Source organism: Denticeps clupeoides, chromosome 2 (genome assembly GCF_900700375.1).
Source record: "Denticeps clupeoides chromosome 2, fDenClu1.1, whole genome shotgun sequence".
NCBI lineage: Eukaryota > Metazoa > Chordata > Actinopteri > Clupeiformes > Denticipitidae > Denticeps > Denticeps clupeoides.
The window spans coordinates 37,113,447-37,130,324 of record NC_041708.1 but is presented as its reverse complement, the minus strand read 5'-3'; the positions used below and the strand labels follow the sequence as shown (position 1 = coordinate 37,130,324).

The following is a 16,878-nucleotide window of genomic DNA, read 5'->3' as shown; positions in this document are numbered from 1 at the left end:
CAGAGTAGAAGACACGAAACGAGACAAAGCTTTCAGCTTCAAGCACGTGTTCCATGATCGCGTTGCGGAGGGGATCAGCCACTGTGAGGTGTGGAGCTCCGCCACAAGCCAACTTTATCCGTGGTCAGGGTTGTGTTAGGGTTATGGCCTCACAGTGGCTGCAGCCAGATGCTCTTGGCCATGCATGTGCACTCCCCCGTGCTGCCACGCAGAAATCTAGTGACCTGGTCATTTATATATTCATGCAATGTTAAAATATTATGATTAAACATGCCTCTTTTATGGACACGTGCACTGTACACATAGGTCAGGAGATTACTATTGCAATTTTTGGCAGAAGTAAGGCTACAAAACTAAAGCTTGTTCAAAATTACATTGCTCCATTTTATAAAAAATATGGCTAATATGAATAGATGAGAATCGGTCAAATGTATCTGGAGAAAAGGGACATGGTGCTGCTACAACTGAGACATTTTGGGCCTAATAAAGGATGTTATTCAGTATTATCATTAATAATGAATGTACTTCTTTAATAAAAACACTAAAAAGTATCTCCTGTGTTTGCTTCAGGATTTTCTCAACATGGATTTGGTTTGTGAAATAGGCTTTACATCAAACCCTGAAAGGAACCTGTGAGGAACATGATGCAATGTTCTGGGAACAATCCCCGTGGTCTGGGGAGCCATTTGGAAGCGTGTTTTATGCAGTCGCCGACACCCACACACCCACCCGTGGGATTCGTTCCTACAAGGTCAAGTGAATGAAATCCAAGCCTCCGCTGTGTGCCGTGCGGTGCGAACCTGCTGCTGGATCTATCTAGGAATGGAAAGTGTGTGAGAATCTGGCGAGGGAGTGCAATACGACTTTTAACGCCTTTGGCTTCAGTCGCCCCATGTGTCCCAGTGAAGGTACGGGTGGGGCAGCTGCGGTCCAGTTGGTTTTGGATCGTGTTAAATTACACTGGTAATTTGGGACATTTTGTGCCATATGCTGCAGTGAAGGTGTAATGTGTAAGATTTGATAAGAACCTTGTGATGTATGAAGATTATCATATTGCTACATCACCTACGGTCATTAAAAAGCTGGAAAGGTCCTTGAAGTTTTCCAGGCCTTGAATGGTTTTGGAATACGAAATAAATGTATAAAGTTCTGGAAAAGAACCTGATCGGGACCATTTTACTCTGGTTTCGGAAAAAACCTGGTGTCACGACTACGGACTTATGGGGGAAGGAAGCGCAGAGGTCTGACATGTTGGGAAGGGGTTTTATTATTAATAATAAACGGGAAATAAAGGGGAATAAACTAAAACTAACCCGTAGGCGTGTGGCGATTGCCAGAACTGAAAATACACATTCACATACGATACGTGCACTAACGTCCACGAAAATGCCGGAGACCTGGAAGGGGCGGAAATATCCGGCATTTATGCGCCATCAGGATTGGCCACCGGTATTGAGCACAGCTGCCGTCAATCCTGACACCTGGATGAAGAAACACGGTCTTTTAAGGGTTGCCATAGGTTTAGTTTAACAATTCAGTGGTCAGTTTTACTTTGTATGCAATTTTCAGAATGTATGGTCATGAAAATTTGCCTCAGAGCAACTGAAAAGTCGTGGAAATTCTTTTGTAAAAAATGTGTAAGAACGCTGATAACAGCACAATCCTATCAATCATCAACAAATATCATTTCTATTTAGGTTCTATTAACCATGCACCTAGTTAATAGGACCTACATAGAAATCGTATTAGAAGTAATGCATAAAGAAGTAATGCTCAAAAATGTGCCCTAATCATTAGTTTTATTTATAAGAAAGTATCAGTAGTGAACGGTATATAGATGTAGGTATGTACAAACAATAAATGAATATGAAATAAGTTCGTTTTAGCGTGGATTATTCCTCTGGTCTTGTCCTGCAGATCGTGGCGGCCACCGATGACACTTTTCATCCTGGTCCTGTGCCTGGTTCGTACGATCCCCTGTGCGGCTCCTCAGCTGGCCACGGAGAGCGTGAACCTCGGCGTGGAGCTTGCCGAGCCTCCCCTCCAGCTCCAGGCTTTTCCCCTTCAGTCTCTCCCTGTCCCGCCGCTCCTTGAGGAAGTCCTCCTTGTACACCTGGGCCTGGAACGTGGACAACGGCCGCATTTCACAATGCTTTCAAATCAACATCGCACTTCATGTACAGTATTTGTCCACCACCGATCGTGCAAGTTGTCCCAGTTGAAAAAGCCTGGAATTTTCATCATGGTGCACGAGACAGAATGTAAAAAACACAGGAAATCACTTTTATTGGTATAACGGTGCAGAAAATAAGCAATAGCCAAAGTTCACCTCAATGCTTTGTAATGTAACCTTGGTTGGCGTTTCCTGTAAGTCTTCACCAGGTCTGCACTGTAGCTGGTGTTTTGTCCCGTTCTTCTAGATTGTCCCGATCTAGAGCTTTTTTGGGGCTGACGCTGGGAACAGATTCTCGGTTGGATTGAGGTCTGGAGACTGGCTGGGTGACATTAGAACCGGTGTGTTTGGGATCATCGTCATGCTGGAAGATCCAGACACGTTTCATCGTCTTTGCCTTCACTGATGGAAGAAGGTTTGTTGGTACCATTCATCTTTTTCTTTAATACGTATCAGTCGTCCTGTCCCCCATTCTTCACAGTGGGTATGGTGTTCATGGATTGCAACTCGGCATTCTTCCCCCCTCCAAAACATGCCTGTTGTGGATTGTCTCGTCCCAGTCTTGTCCCTGGTCTCCTTAGAGAGCTCTCTGGTCTTGGCCAGACTGTTTGAAGGTGTGGACAAGCGTCTTTTATACAGATAACCAGTTCAAATATAAGTAACGAGTGAAGGATAGAAGAACTTCTTAAATAACAAGTAACAGGTCTTGCTTGTTTGTAAGTGACAAATACTTATTTTCTGCACCATTATACAAATAAATTCTTTAAAAATAATAAAATGTGATTTCTTGTATTTTTTTACGTTCTGTCTCTCACAGTGGAACTGTACGTGTGATTAAAATTACAGACCTCTCTCATCTTTTTTAACCAGGACAACTTGCACAATCCTTGCCCCCCTGTAACTGGTATGATGATAAATTACACAAGCAGTAGACTTGATGTCTATATGAACATTCATGACTACAATAATTGGATTTTGGAGTTAAATTTAAAATCGTTGGACCTAATGTCTGCTCCAAATCCTATTGTACTCGTGAACACTGAGTACAATAGTGGTGGCCTAGCGGTTAAGGAAGTGGCCCCGTAATCAGAAGGTTGCCGGTTCGAATCCCGAGCCGCCAAGGTGCCACTGAGCAACGCACTGTCCCCACACACTGCTCCCCGGGCGCCTGTCATGGTGCCCACTGCTCACTAAGGGTGATGGTTAAAAGCAGAGGCCACGTGTCACTGTGTATGGCACTTTCATTATCTAGGGTGGCACTCGCATCTGCTGGGTAGTATCCCAGCTTACTACCATTGTGTCCCTGAGCAAGACACTTAACCCTGAGTGTCTCCAGGGGGGGACTGTCCCTGTAACTACTGATTGTAAGTTGCTCTGGATAAGGGCGTCTGAACAAGATGACTAAGGCCTAAAAATACATTTATAATAATTTGTCATTGCTTTCTCAACACACACACAGTTTTCTACCTGATGACGCCACGCCTCCTCTTCAGCCCGCCCGTGTTCCGTTTGCACCCGGGGCTTCTCCACAAACGCTCTCAACGCCTTCGGGGGAACACAGACACATGCCACTTCTATGCCACTGACCTTTAAAGTGACCTTTAAGGCCCAGCGGAGATGAAAGTTCGGTTAATCATCACTGCTCAGTTTCAAAAGTCTGGTCTCACGTTCACATTTCCCGTATATATTCCCTCAGTAACACACGCTTCACACTCTGATCATTATTAGTTGGAGTGATTTTACTCTGTTCAGCCGCTGGATCTCCTCGTCCTGCTGCTGCCCTCTCCTGGTCAGAGCGTCGACCTGCAGCCGGAGACGCTCCACCTGCTGCTCCATCCTCCACGAGCCTTCAGCCACCTCCGTCTCCTGCGATCCGCAGAGCCACATGACAATGCGACGTGAGACTCACCTCCTCCTGCGCGAAGCACAGGTCATTTTCCACGGCCACCTGCCGCTCGTACCTGCGCTGCTGCTTCTTTCTCGCCGTCCTCCTGCTCCAACCTTCTCCGCCAGCTTTCTTTCACCTGCCGCTTCATGTGCAGGATCTGGCAACAAAGACAGTGTTACTGAAAACTACCCAATACATGTGCAAATATTAGGAATTTAAATTTTATTTAAAATTAACATAAGCGTGAATGACAAAAGTCAAAAGTTGATTTCCTTTTTTTAAACATTGTTAAATTCTGGATTAATTTTGGTTTCAGAAATTATCTTACATTTCTGCAATTCTCATTGAATTTGGTCAGCTGCATTTACATTTTCGTTTCATTTGTAGTAGATGAAAATGAAAGAGTAGGAGGTTGAATAAAATATGGTGGACTTCATATTAAAATAGTAAAGGTAAGTATTAAATATTCATTTGCCCATTTTAAAATTTCAGGTGTTGAATCAACATTCACAGTTGATTTTGAACATTAAAAGAAAAAATGTATTCACGTATAAGAATGAAAATCTGCGTAAATTTCTTTGCATGCTTCAACTTTTCTCCCAAATTCACATGTTGATCATGCAAATTGGAAATTAATTTAATGAAATTGATTTTTAACTAAAATTGAAAAATAAAGATCATGAACGGGCTGTGTGTGTGTGTGTCAGTGTGTGTTCACTGACTACTCATAATGAAAACTCTGGGTATTGTGGGAACAAAATTCCCAATTTGATGGTTGGACGCGCCCACCTCCCGCTCGTAGTGCTGCTTCATGTTGTAGTATTGTTCCGACCAGCTTCTGTTCACCTCAAGAAGCTGGGGGACAGAAGAGACAGATTTAAATTTTATTATTATTGATACATTCTGTGGTTTGTATGAGTGTATATCTGGTGTCACGTGACGCTCGCCTCCTGCTCCCTCGTCCCCAGGGCCGAAATCCTGACTTGCGAATCCCGGGGTCGAGACTCCGCCCCCTGAAAGAGTCATTTAGCGTTTAGTCAGCGTGAAGAAAGCCAGCAGCTGCTTCACCACAGAAACGCCGCAATCATGCCGGCGTGGGCGTGCGGGCCAGGACCAGGGTTCCCTTCGTGGCTTCCTGTTCAGATGGGGGAGGAGCTTCCCGTAACCCGGCCAGGCAGCCCCGCCTTTACTTTACACAACACATACACACACACACACACCAGCATGGGGTCCTGAGGAGGGTGGGCGGTCCCGCCTTTATTCTACACAACACACACACATACACACACACACACACACCTGCACCGGGTCCTGAGGAGGGTGGACGGCTCCGCCTTTACTCAACAAAACACACACACACACACACACACACACACACACCTGCACCGGGTCCTGAGGAGGGCAGGCGGCTCCGCCTTTACTCTAACAACACACACACACACACACACACCAGCACGGGGTCCTGAGGAGGGTGGACGGCTCCGCCTTTACTCAACAAAACACACACACACACACACACACCTGCACCGGGTCCTGATGAGGGCGGGCCGCTCCGCCTTTACTCTACAAAACACACACACACACACCTGCACCGGGTCCTGATGAGGGCGGGCCGCTCCGCCTTTACTCTACAAAACACACACACACACACCTGCACCGGGTCCTGAGGAGGGCGGGCGGCTCCGCCTTTACTCTACAAAACACACACACACACACACACCTGCACCGGGTCCTGAGGAGGGCAGGTGGCTCCGCCTTTACTCTAACAACACACTCACGCACGCACACACACACACACACACACACACACAAACACACACACACACACACCAGCACCGGGTCCTGAGGAGGGCAGGTGGCTCCGCCTTTACTCTAAAACACACACACACACCTGCACCGGGTCCTGAGGAGGGCAGGTGGCTCCGCCTTTACTCTAACAACAACACACACACACTCACACACACACACAAACACACACACACCTGCACCGGGTCCTGAGGAGAGCGGGCGACCTTGACGATCTGCGGCCCTGACGAACTGTCCAGCTCCCCGCTGCCACGCCTGAAACCAGCAGCCAGAATAACACATTTCTCCTCTGCCACCTTTCATTTTTATTGGAATATTCGCAGCAGATACGTGTGTTTCCTCAAAAACCATAGAAAATTCAAGCAGACACAGATTTCCAAAATGATCAATTATAACTATAAAAATAGATATATACAGATATGCAGACATGAAGACAGCAAGACGCGTCACCTGTCTGTGTGAACCTCCTCCATCTGTCTTCTCTGGACACCTCGGGGTCGTGACCTTAATAAGAGCAAATCATCCATCACATTCAAATATGATATTTAATAACAAAACAACAACAATACAATAATAACTAATAATGATCATTCATGTTCGTCACATTGTAATATTCCATCATATTTCTCATATAAAACGAATGTTTTATTATATAATTTTACATTATACTATAGAGAAATATATATTTTTAAAAGTCATGCCGACCTCGTGTGCTGAAATGTTGACGAAAGTTCGCTTCTGACCCTGGATTTTATCTTCGCGGTCGAGGCTTTATAAAAATGCGCAGTCAGGGAATCCCGACCTGACGAGGAGATTCGTACGAGAGGAATGTTTTCCTCATCACCACTGTGGTCCGTGGTGACCGTAAGTAAAATTTAGATTTAATTCCATTACCCGTAAACCATCTTTCAGTTTCGACTTTTTTAAGGTTGCCAGGTGTGTTAATTTGACCTACACGAGCAAGAACAAGCCATTTTGAATTAATCGGAGTTTTAAACGTAATAAAACAATACAAAGAACATAAATGTATTGTTTATATATTGTATATATGTTTTTTGAGTGTTTGGGATAAGATGGAATATTATGATCTGCGCTTTGTTGACCGTGACCTGGCAACCCCGCGCTCAGCGCTCAGCGCCGAATCGCCGCGTAATCTTTTCTTTCTCGCTTCTCTCCAAATGACAGCGTCTTTTATTCTCCTTCCGCCCTGACTCACCGTACTATTACTCCTCTTTCAGGAAAGACACGGCGCAATTTTTACTCGCTGCTGGATTTCAGAAAGTCGCAAGGAAATTCCAACTTGTGTGTTGCACATTCCACCGCAGACAAAAAAAAACACCACAGAAACCCCAACATTTAGCATGAAGATCACGTCCTGGTCCACTTCTGAGAAGCTTTTCAATGTGAAGGAGACGTGGCGAAGTGGGACACCTTTGCCCATATCAGTGTGACCTTTGACCTGACCCCCCAGTTAACAATGGTCATTTTCATTTTTGTTTACAGCATAATCTCCATAATGAGCCCACATTCGATACATGAGCGGAATTCTGGGTCTTATATTAGCCCAAAAGTTGAAATTAAAAACCACTCAGCTGACTACAGGAACCTGAAAAGATCTTGGAACAGTTCATGAGTGCTAAAAAATATTATTCTATAGCCGGAAGTTATTATTTTACCGCTATTCAGTAAAAAAAAAAATAATAATTTCAGCAGAAACATTAAGCATAAATATGCAGGTTATTAAAATAAAGAGTCAATGTCAATGCAGAGTAGCCAAAAAGACGGTTTAATTACATTTATTCAGTTTTTACTCAACACTTGAGTTCTCATTCGGTCTCTATAAATTTAAAAAACTTGTCAGGAAAGAATGTGCTGGGGAAGCACTGAGTAGCATTCTATTAAAAACTATAACATTCAAACTGTAGTAAATTATACCTGTAAATTATACTCATTTTATAATGCTTTTTCATTCCCTTTTATGAAACATGTGCTAAACCATATAAGCAGACAGTCTTTCCTACCCATGAGTCCCATTATATCGGTCATTTACAGAGCTTTTAATAACTGGATCGTCATTGATGCCTCAGCTCAGGTAAGCCGGGTGTGATCAGCAGTTTTACTTCTCGTCTGCTGGCCCAGGGACCCCAATCTGTCAGCATCAGGGAAATGAAATTCACAATGACTGGAAACGTGCCACTCTTAATTTCGCTTAAGAAATGAAGATGATCAAAAAAAAATTAAATGCCCCATTGGCTTTTCACCAAAACCCTATTTCAGTATTTATTTTTTGTAGAAAAAAAAAAGTGACCATTTTCCATCTTCTTACATTCACCAGCAATTGCTGCACGTCACGTCTGGTTGTGAGATGCAGCTCTCGACTCTCGCCCTGGGCATTAAAAAAAAGTGAAGAGAATTCCGGATAGTAAGTAGGTGAAACAGCCTGCGGCGTAGGTGCGTCGGCGTGGACTCACTGGGGAACGTTCCTGCAGCTGTATTTCAGCGCCGGGTCCAGAGCCCGCTGGAGGCTTTTCATGGAAGCACCGTCACAGGCGTCCCTAGGAGGGAAGTCCATCGGGTTACAACGCACCCTAGAGGTGAAGACCCTCACTGCTGGCCGAGGGCTTCATCGCCATTACTGATGACGACCTCTTATTAACTTAGTAAGAATTAAGGATTTTTATTACACGTTGATTTTGTCACTGAAGGCATCAAAACTATGAATGAACACACGTGGAGTTATGTACTTAACAAAAAGTGGAGACCCGGCCTCCACAGTCACCGGACCTGAACCCAATCCAGATGGTTTGGGGTGAGTTGGACCAACAAGTGCTAAACACCTCTGGGAACTCCTTCAAGACTGTTGGAGAAGCATTTCAGGTGACGACCTCTTGAAGCTCATCGAGAGAATGGCAAGAGTGTGTAAAGCAGTAATCAGAGCAAAGAAACTAGAACATGTTTTCACTTATTTCACCTTTTTTGTTAAGTACATAACTCCACATGTGTTCATTCATAGTTTTGATGCCTTCAGTTATAATCTACCAATGTAAATGGTCATGAAAATAAAGAAAACACGTTGAATGAGAAGGTGTGTCCAAACTTTTGGCCTGTACTGTACAGGGAGTGCAGAATTATTTGGCAAGTTGTAATGAACCCAAAAAACTCATTAATATCAAAGCTGAATGTTTTTGGAAGTAGTTTTTAGTTTGTTTTTATTTTTAGCTATTTTAGGGGGATATCTGTGTGTTCAGGTGACTATTACTGTGCATAATTATTAGGAAACTTAAAAAACAAATATATACCCATTTCAATTATTTATTCTCCACATTCACAAATATACATTTCTGACATTCGAAAACAAAACAAAAACAAATCAGCGACCAATATAGCCACCTTTCTTTGCAAGGACACTCAAAAGCCTGCCATCCATGGATTCTGTCAGTGTTTTGATCTGTTCACCGTCAACATTGCGTGCAGCAGCAACCACAGCCTCCCAGACACTGTTCAGAGAGGTGTACTGTTTTCCCTCCTTGTAAATCTCACATTTGATGATGGACCACAGGTTCTCAATGGGGTTCAGATCAGGTGAACAAGGAGGCCGTGTCATTAGTTTTTCTTCTTTTATACCCTTTCTTGCCAGCCATGCTGTGGAGTACTTGGACGCGTGTGATGGAGCATTGTCCTGCATGAAAATCATGTTTTTCTTGAAGGATGCAGACTTCTTACATTTACATTTACATTTACAGCATTTATCAGACGCCCTTATCCAGAGCGACTTACAATCAGTAGTTACAAGGGACAGTCTCCCTGGAGCAATTTAGGGTTAAGTGTCTTGCTCAGGGACACAATGGTAGTAAGTGGGATTCGAACCCGGGTCTTCTGGTTCATAGGCGAGTGTGTTACCCACTAGGCTACTACCACCCCACTACTACCACTTCTTCCTGTACCAGAAACTGGCAGTAGGACTGGGAGTTGAGCTTGACTCCATCCTCAACCCTAAAAGGCCCCACAAGCTCATCTTTGATGATACCAGCCCAAACCAGTACTCCACCTCCACCTTGCTGGCGTCTGAGTCGGACTGGAGCTCTCTGCCCTTTACCAATCCAGCCATGGGCCCATCCATCTGGCCCATCAAGACTTACTCTCATTTCATCAGTCCATAAAACCTTAGAAAAATCAGTCTTGAGATATTGGCCCAGTCTTGACGTTTCAGCTTGTGTGTCTTATTCAGTGGTGGTCGTCTTTCAGCTTTCTTACCATAGCCATGTCTCTGAGTATTGCACTCCAGTGGTGTTGCAGCTCTGTAATATGGCCAAACTGGTGGCAAGTGGCATCTTGGCAGCTGCACGCTTGACTTTTCTCAGTTCATGGGCAGTTATTTTGCGCCTTGGTTTTTCCACATGCTTCTTGCGACCCTGTTGACTATTTTGAATGAAACGCTTGATTGTTCGATGATCACGCTTCAGAAGCTTTGCAATTTTAAGAGTTCTGCATTTCTCTGCAAGATATCTCACTATTTTTGACTTTTCTGAGCCTGTCAAGTCCTTCTTTTGACCCATTTTGCCAAAGGAAAGGAAGTTGCTTAATAATTATGCACACCTGATATAGGGTGTTGATGTTATTAGACCACACCCCTTCTCATTACAGAGATGTACATCACCTAATATGCTTAATTGGTAGTAGGCTTTCAAGCCTATACAGCTTGGAGTAAGACAACATGCATGAAGAGGATGATGTGGACAAAATACTCATTTGCCTAATAATTCTGCACTCCCTGTATATATATTATATACATATATTATATATGGAATGGTGACGTTACAATGAATATGGGCACCACTAGACCAACAATGAATCGATTGACATTTAATTATTTGTGGGCACGGAAGAGACTTACGTGCTGCTGTCCCGAGTGACCAGTACAATGGTCAGACTGTTTAATGCTGAATAGTTGAAATTCTTGACCTCGGTCGAGGCAAAAATGCTGTATGACACAAATCAACAACAAAATATTTTAAAGCTGAGGCCCCAAAAAAAAGTGCACTGTCATGGTGCTGCGATATGAACATTTCACGCCGCGTCACAGAAAAGATTCACGGGTAATTCACCGTGAATTTATACAGGAAACCTGGGAAAGCCGTGAAGCGGTTTAATGGGAGGACGTACCTTTCAGAGCTGAAAGGAGAGCTGATCGAGCCGTTCATGAAGGCATACGCGTCGCCACAAGCTCCCGCTGCAAACTGACAAGCACAGGAAACAACGCAATCACACAAACTCCACACTCCATCATGGAGGAAACGCCTCGCGTTTGTGATCCATTTCTTGTTAATTGATTTATTCCTTTGCTGAGGGTGGGGTGGGCGGGTCTAATGATTTCTGTGTTCGTGATTTGACGTAGAGTCCCAGAGGGGAAATGTGGGTTGTAGTTGGGGTTTTTTTTGAGGTGTATCAGGTTGTGTGTGTGTTTCGGTGGCCAGGAACGAGAAAAAGAGACGGGACCACGGCTGCCTTTTATTTCCTGTGTTGAATGTCATGATTCATTCGTCTTTTTTAAAATGATTTTTGTGCCCCTCCTACTTTACGTCTGCGTCCTTGTCCCTTGACCGTTTGGTCCCTAACACGTTCCATGCAACTCCCCGTGAACCTTCGGTCATTTTATTTTTACTACAGTTGAGCATCTGCGCGAATTAAAAATGTGTATTTTTTTAATTGTGATAAATTTTCAGTGCGCATGCCGGCCTGCGTGTGGCGCCGCAACACAGAGCCCCATTGAGAGCCGGCGCAGCACTTGCTGTAACTTGCTGTAAGGACTTCCCGGCATGGGGCTGACTTGAATTTCAACCATCCTGTTCAAGTGACCACAGTGCGCTTTTGTGTGCCGCTGCGAGGTGATTTCTATCTCCATCGCACCCACGACCCGTTCAGCTAAACAAAGCCTCAGTAGAATTCATGCAAACACACACTCACGGCTGCCGAGGCCCGGATCCAGAACGACCGGACTGGATTGTCGGGGCAACAGCTCCAACACGGACATTCTGTGAATATTCCTGCAAAGGCACCAATCACCAAATCAACCACACAAACTCAGCCCAGGACTTGTATCTACTGCATATTCACATATTCTCATTTCAACCCCATTGTGTGATGCATGTAATGATGTCTAGTACTTCAATAATGTGCCTTGCATTGTTATGCGTCACTTTATTAATTTGTTGTTGCACCTTTAATGTCTGTGGCACAACAATGGCCGTATTGCAAAAAATATTTGAAAGTAAAACCTGAAACATGATGGTTACCACCGTGCTTGTAAAAAGGTGGATAAATGAAATGGGGGCTCTATTACTGATTATGTACAAGAAATAATAATAATAATAATATTAAGAGAATATGAGAGAAGAACTAGGTTCATAATGGGAGGTGGCGGCTACTAGTGGCCACGGCCTGACACTGCAATTCATTGATTTGCCATTCAGTGTTGCCAGATGTATGATAATTATTAAAGTGAAGTGATTGTCACATGTGATACACAGCAGCACAGCACACGGTGCACACAGTGAAATTTGTCCTCTGCATTTAACCATCACCCTGAGTGAGCAGTGGGCAGCCATGACAGGCGCCCGGGGAGCAGTGTGTGGGGACGATGCTTTGCTCAGTGGCACCTAAGTGCAACCTTCTGATTACGGGGCCGCTTCCTTAATCGTATTTGTACCATAAATTTACAGTATTTATCAGACGTCCTTATCCAGAGAACCTTAGTCAGTAGTTACAGGGACAGTCCCCCCATGGAGACTCAGGGTTACGTGTCTTGGTCAGGGACACAATGGTAGTAAGCGGGATTTGAACCTGGGTCTTCTGGTTTATAGGCATGTGTACAATATAGTTACAATCAATAATTCCAGAAATCCCATAATGTACAATCATTTAACCCCTTCATTTTACTCCTTCATTTTATAGTTCTTTCAGTAGCACGATAAGTACCAGACATACTTGGCTTGCTTATGCGCAGTCATGTCATGTGCACGATCAAAGCCTTTAGAAAGCAATAAAGCATTCTGCGCCGTTCACTTCGTGCGTCACCCGAGTGTCATCGTGCATTGATTGGCTGTAAAGGCAGGTGAGATAACTTGCCGGAAGGTTGCAGGTTCGAATCCCGTCCCCTTGACCAAGCCGCCCACTGCTCACTAAGGGTGACGCAGGGTTAAAAGCAGAGGTGCACAGTCTACGATGACGTGTTACTGCAGGTGTTTTTAGGATCTGGCAACACCGTTACCATTGCTCCCATTCTGACCGCACCAGGTGAGTCCATCCAGCATGTAGCCCAGCAGCGTGTCCTCCAGGGTCAAAAGGCAGCGCTTCTTCTCGGTGAAGGCATGGGCCAAGGACTTGGTTTTGCTCCAAAACAAAGTCTGATGAAGGAAAAGTTAAAAGCTTCAAATTTGAGTGATGCAGCCATAAAGGGCCTGATTATTACGGATATTACGGACAAAAAAACGGAATTGTCCCTCATTGTACGGGGACAGAGAAAGAAAGTTGTGTTCACAACTGACCGTGTTGCAGGGACGTTTCTGGAAGGCGGCCTCCATGAGACGGTCGTAAGACTCCGGTGGAACGTTGCACGGGTCCTTCCCCACGAAGGCCGCCGCGAATGCGTTCCAAGCGTCCTCGCAGTAATCTGGACTAAAACCAGAGCAGAACACTCGCTCGTCATGAACTTCGACCTCACGCTTCACTTCTGAGATAACTGAGAGTTCATAACTTGACGTACATCCAGTAGCAGGCGACAGTAACTGGATTTACCGAACATAACTCCGGAGACACATGAAAATGCATCGTGTTTGGTAAGCTTGGGCCTGTCATACTTTAATCTACATGCTTCACCAAACACCGGCTCCGAAGCGGATTACTAGGCATTTAAAAAATGCCAGTCTTTCTGCGTCCCCGTCCATTTACTTTTAGAGCATATTTTACTAGTAATGTAGTTTACTGCCTTTATACGGAGATGCGAGAGAAAACACAACAAAACACAACATTTATTTCTCATAATCACATACAGTACGTCTCAGTGGGCTTTGACAAACCCTACAGACAGGAATAAACCTTGAGAAGGAGTGATACAGAGAGGGACCCCCTTCCAGGGTAGAGTCTACAAGTGGTGTCAGTGCAGGGTTGCTGATGATTTGTCCAAAATCAATCGGGACCTTTCACACATTCAATATCGCGCATGCGCACACGAATACATTCTTTTATTCTAATTCTCTCTCTCTCTCTCTCTCTCTCTCTCTCTCTATATATATATATATAGTGCGCACCTGTGTTTACAATTACAAAAGTACATTTAAACACAATTTTTAATAAATTAAATGGAACTTGAATAAGCGTATGTGACAGTGAATGAAGCGCAGCGTAGTTTTCTGACATCCCAACCCGGGAAAGTACGGGCCGCAGTGGCGAGTGCAATGCGCATGCGTTCGTCGTGCGTAGAAATAATTCGAATTTTGGTTTAACTCGTTATTAACGCGTTAACTTTGGCAGCCGTAATATGTACCTCGCACCGGCGGTCCGCTCCCGGCATCTGCCGACGACGGCGGTCCTCAGCGGCGTCGCGCCCCGGATGGTGGCGGCCAGCAGCGCGGCGACCAGCGTCACCGCCACCAGCAGCGCGCAGGCGCCCAGCAGCGCGCAGCGGCGTCGCCGGGACGGAGCGGCGCACGGCGGGTCGCGGAGCATGACGGCCGGGCTGGACGGTGCGGGGACGAGTCGGTGGCGTCGGACCGGGGACCTTGATAGAAACGCCACGCCGGCACACCCCCCTCCGTCCCGCCCGCCCCGCGGCGTGGCGTGGAAAGTTGACGCTTCGGGACTTTTACGCACATGTTGCTCCGTGTCCTGCTAATTCGTATCGGTGCGTTCACCTTTACGGAGACGGAAATGTCCTCCGACTTACACGCACACGTCGCTCTCTATCATTTTTATAATAACTTGTGAAGATGCGGATTAATACAGCCGTAAGCGACATTTAAAAAATAAAACCCGACCGTATCATCTACGGCTCAGTATAAAAAATATAGTATAAAAGTAGCCTGGTGGGTAACAGAAGACCCCACTTACTACCATTGTGTCCCACAAAACAGCGTCCCCACACACTGCTCCCCGGGCGCCTGTCATGGTGCCCACTGCTCTCTCAGGATGATGGGTTAAATGCAGCGGGCAAATTTCACTGTGTGCACCGTGTGCTGTGCTGCTGTGTACCACAAGTGACAATCACTTCACTTTATTACTTTATTTATTAAATGCTGTAAATGTAAATGGTTCAAATCCCTCTTACTACCATCGTGTCCCTGACTGTCCCTGTAAGTACTGATTGTAAGTCGCTCTGGATAAGGGTGTCGGGTAAATGCTGTAAATTGGTTGTTAGTTTGCAATTTTCGCAATTTATTTGCTGCAGCCATCATAAAAACCAGCGTGTGCGTGTGAGTTTAGACATTTTGGTTCAATGAGTTCAGATGGAGACGCTCGGGGACACAAGGGTAGTAAGTGGGGTTCGAACTTGACACTGTGGTCTTCTAGTACCATCACCACTACTAATAATAGATATATGGTTATTATTCTCTGATTAACATTTTTAACACGCATGACATGCACAGCCTTGGTCCCAGCCAAGGTCACTGTCCCCTTCCTCCACTTCCTCCGGCCCCTCTTGGGGGGGGCTTGCTGTACATCTTCTGCATTTCCAGACCAGATGGGTCTTCAGTCCATCCAGAACGTCCTGGGCTGACCTCCAGCTCTCCCCACGCATTTACACGTGTCTGCGAAAACGTCCAAAGCCTGTCCCCCCCCCGGGACCTTCACACTCACTCATGTCCCTCACAGTTCCTGCTATGAACACCTCATGAAACATTTTATTATGGACATGTTGAGGGATATTCTTATTTCACAGGCCCTGAAAAATCCAAAAATAAGACGTTTAAATGTAAAATACAGCCAGGTCTGGACGGATTCTGGTACTGGGTTCTGGTTTCCGGAAGGGAAATTTGGTTTGCGCCATGAGGTTTAACGTGGAGGAGTTCACTGCTGAAGGAGATAGTTGTGGGTTCACACTCTAGGACCACAATTTCTTCCTGTTGGAACAGGAAGTCGGTATCACACCTGAAATAACCATGACGGGTTGCCGGTTGAAATTTCGAACAGAGGATCATTGACAGTCACTCGTTTATTCCCGTGCAACTGGTGCATTAAACCTAGCAACCGCAGAAAAGGGGTGTTTCCCACATCACATCGGACCGTATCCAGACAAGTCGTTCTACGGTTATGCCGATATTTGCGGTAGAGACCAACGTCAATTCAATGATTAAGCACAATAAGGCTGCAGGTGTTATTTTAGTCTCTCAGAAAGACCTGCGCACCTGCGGCCGAAGCGACGGGCCGTGTCGGAGGCGTGTCGAGTGCACGGTGACCCCGTGACCCTTTGGGTCAAACCACGCTGGCCTCATGCTGCATGGCCGTGTAGAAGACACGTTCTCTTCCAGAAAACACTGCTGTCACACTTGCGCATTAACACGCTGAAAACGATTTGGAAGCATCAATAAAAAACATTTTGGACAGAATGGACTTGGGCCATTACGAAAAAGTTCAGCGGTACACATCGTTGCTGCAGAGGTATTTGTCGTTGGTTAAGCTGGGTGATCACCGTTCAGAGAGCGGATCTGGAATTTGTCCCCTTATGATGTCATAAGGGGAAAGGTTACGTCCCGTTTCTCGTGCTTTTCCCGCCCCTCCCCTAAATCATTATCTCCACCGACCGTCATGGCTTCCAGACGTGCGGAGCATTGCAGTCGCTCGGTGATTGGATGCAAAAATGAGCACAAGCGTATTATTTAGATGTTGATGACGTCATTTCCATGAATGTTCCCTCAACTTCTACAGGCCGCTGTCCTCCTCGTCCCGCCTCCCTCCTCCTCATTAGCATTTAGAGCTGCAGACACTGAAACGGCGCGTCCTGGCAAATCTCATTGTG

General features: G+C 45.4%; 2 protein-coding genes across 3 annotated transcripts; both read right to left on the bottom strand.

The window, feature by feature from the left end:
- Positions 1 to 1,789: 1,789 nt before the first annotated feature.
- On the bottom strand, positions 1,790 to 7,180 carry LOC114784626 (TNFAIP3-interacting protein 1-like). 2 transcript variants are annotated; one of them, XM_028970147.1, is made up of 9 exons: positions 7,084 to 7,180; positions 6,318 to 6,371; positions 6,044 to 6,122; positions 5,009 to 5,074; positions 4,851 to 4,916; positions 4,135 to 4,218; positions 3,917 to 4,039; positions 3,641 to 3,718; positions 1,790 to 2,119 (listed from the first exon to the last, which is right to left on the bottom strand). In XM_028970147.1, the coding sequence occupies exons 2-9, from the start codon at positions 6,338 to 6,340 to the stop codon at positions 1,883 to 1,885; spliced, it is 756 nt and encodes a 251-aa protein (XP_028825980.1). In that variant the 5' UTR covers positions 6,341 to 6,371; positions 7,084 to 7,180; the 3' UTR covers positions 1,790 to 1,882. The 2 variants fall into 2 exon arrangements, with proteins under 2 accessions (XP_028825980.1, XP_028825979.1); XM_028970146.1 differs by lacking the exon at positions 7,084 to 7,180 and adding an exon at positions 6,573 to 6,778.
- A 457-nt stretch (positions 7,181 to 7,637) lies between these two features.
- LOC114784589 (ADP-ribosyl cyclase/cyclic ADP-ribose hydrolase 1-like) lies at positions 7,638 to 14,786 on the bottom strand. Its single transcript, XM_028970082.1, has 8 exons — positions 14,410 to 14,786; positions 13,412 to 13,541; positions 13,135 to 13,270; positions 11,832 to 11,911; positions 11,031 to 11,104; positions 10,762 to 10,848; positions 8,339 to 8,422; positions 7,638 to 8,253 (listed from the first exon to the last, which is right to left on the bottom strand). The coding sequence occupies exons 1-8, from the start codon at positions 14,589 to 14,591 to the stop codon at positions 8,196 to 8,198; spliced, it is 831 nt and encodes a 276-aa protein (XP_028825915.1). The 5' UTR covers positions 14,592 to 14,786; the 3' UTR covers positions 7,638 to 8,195.
- Between the last annotated feature and the right edge of the window lie 2,092 nt (positions 14,787 to 16,878).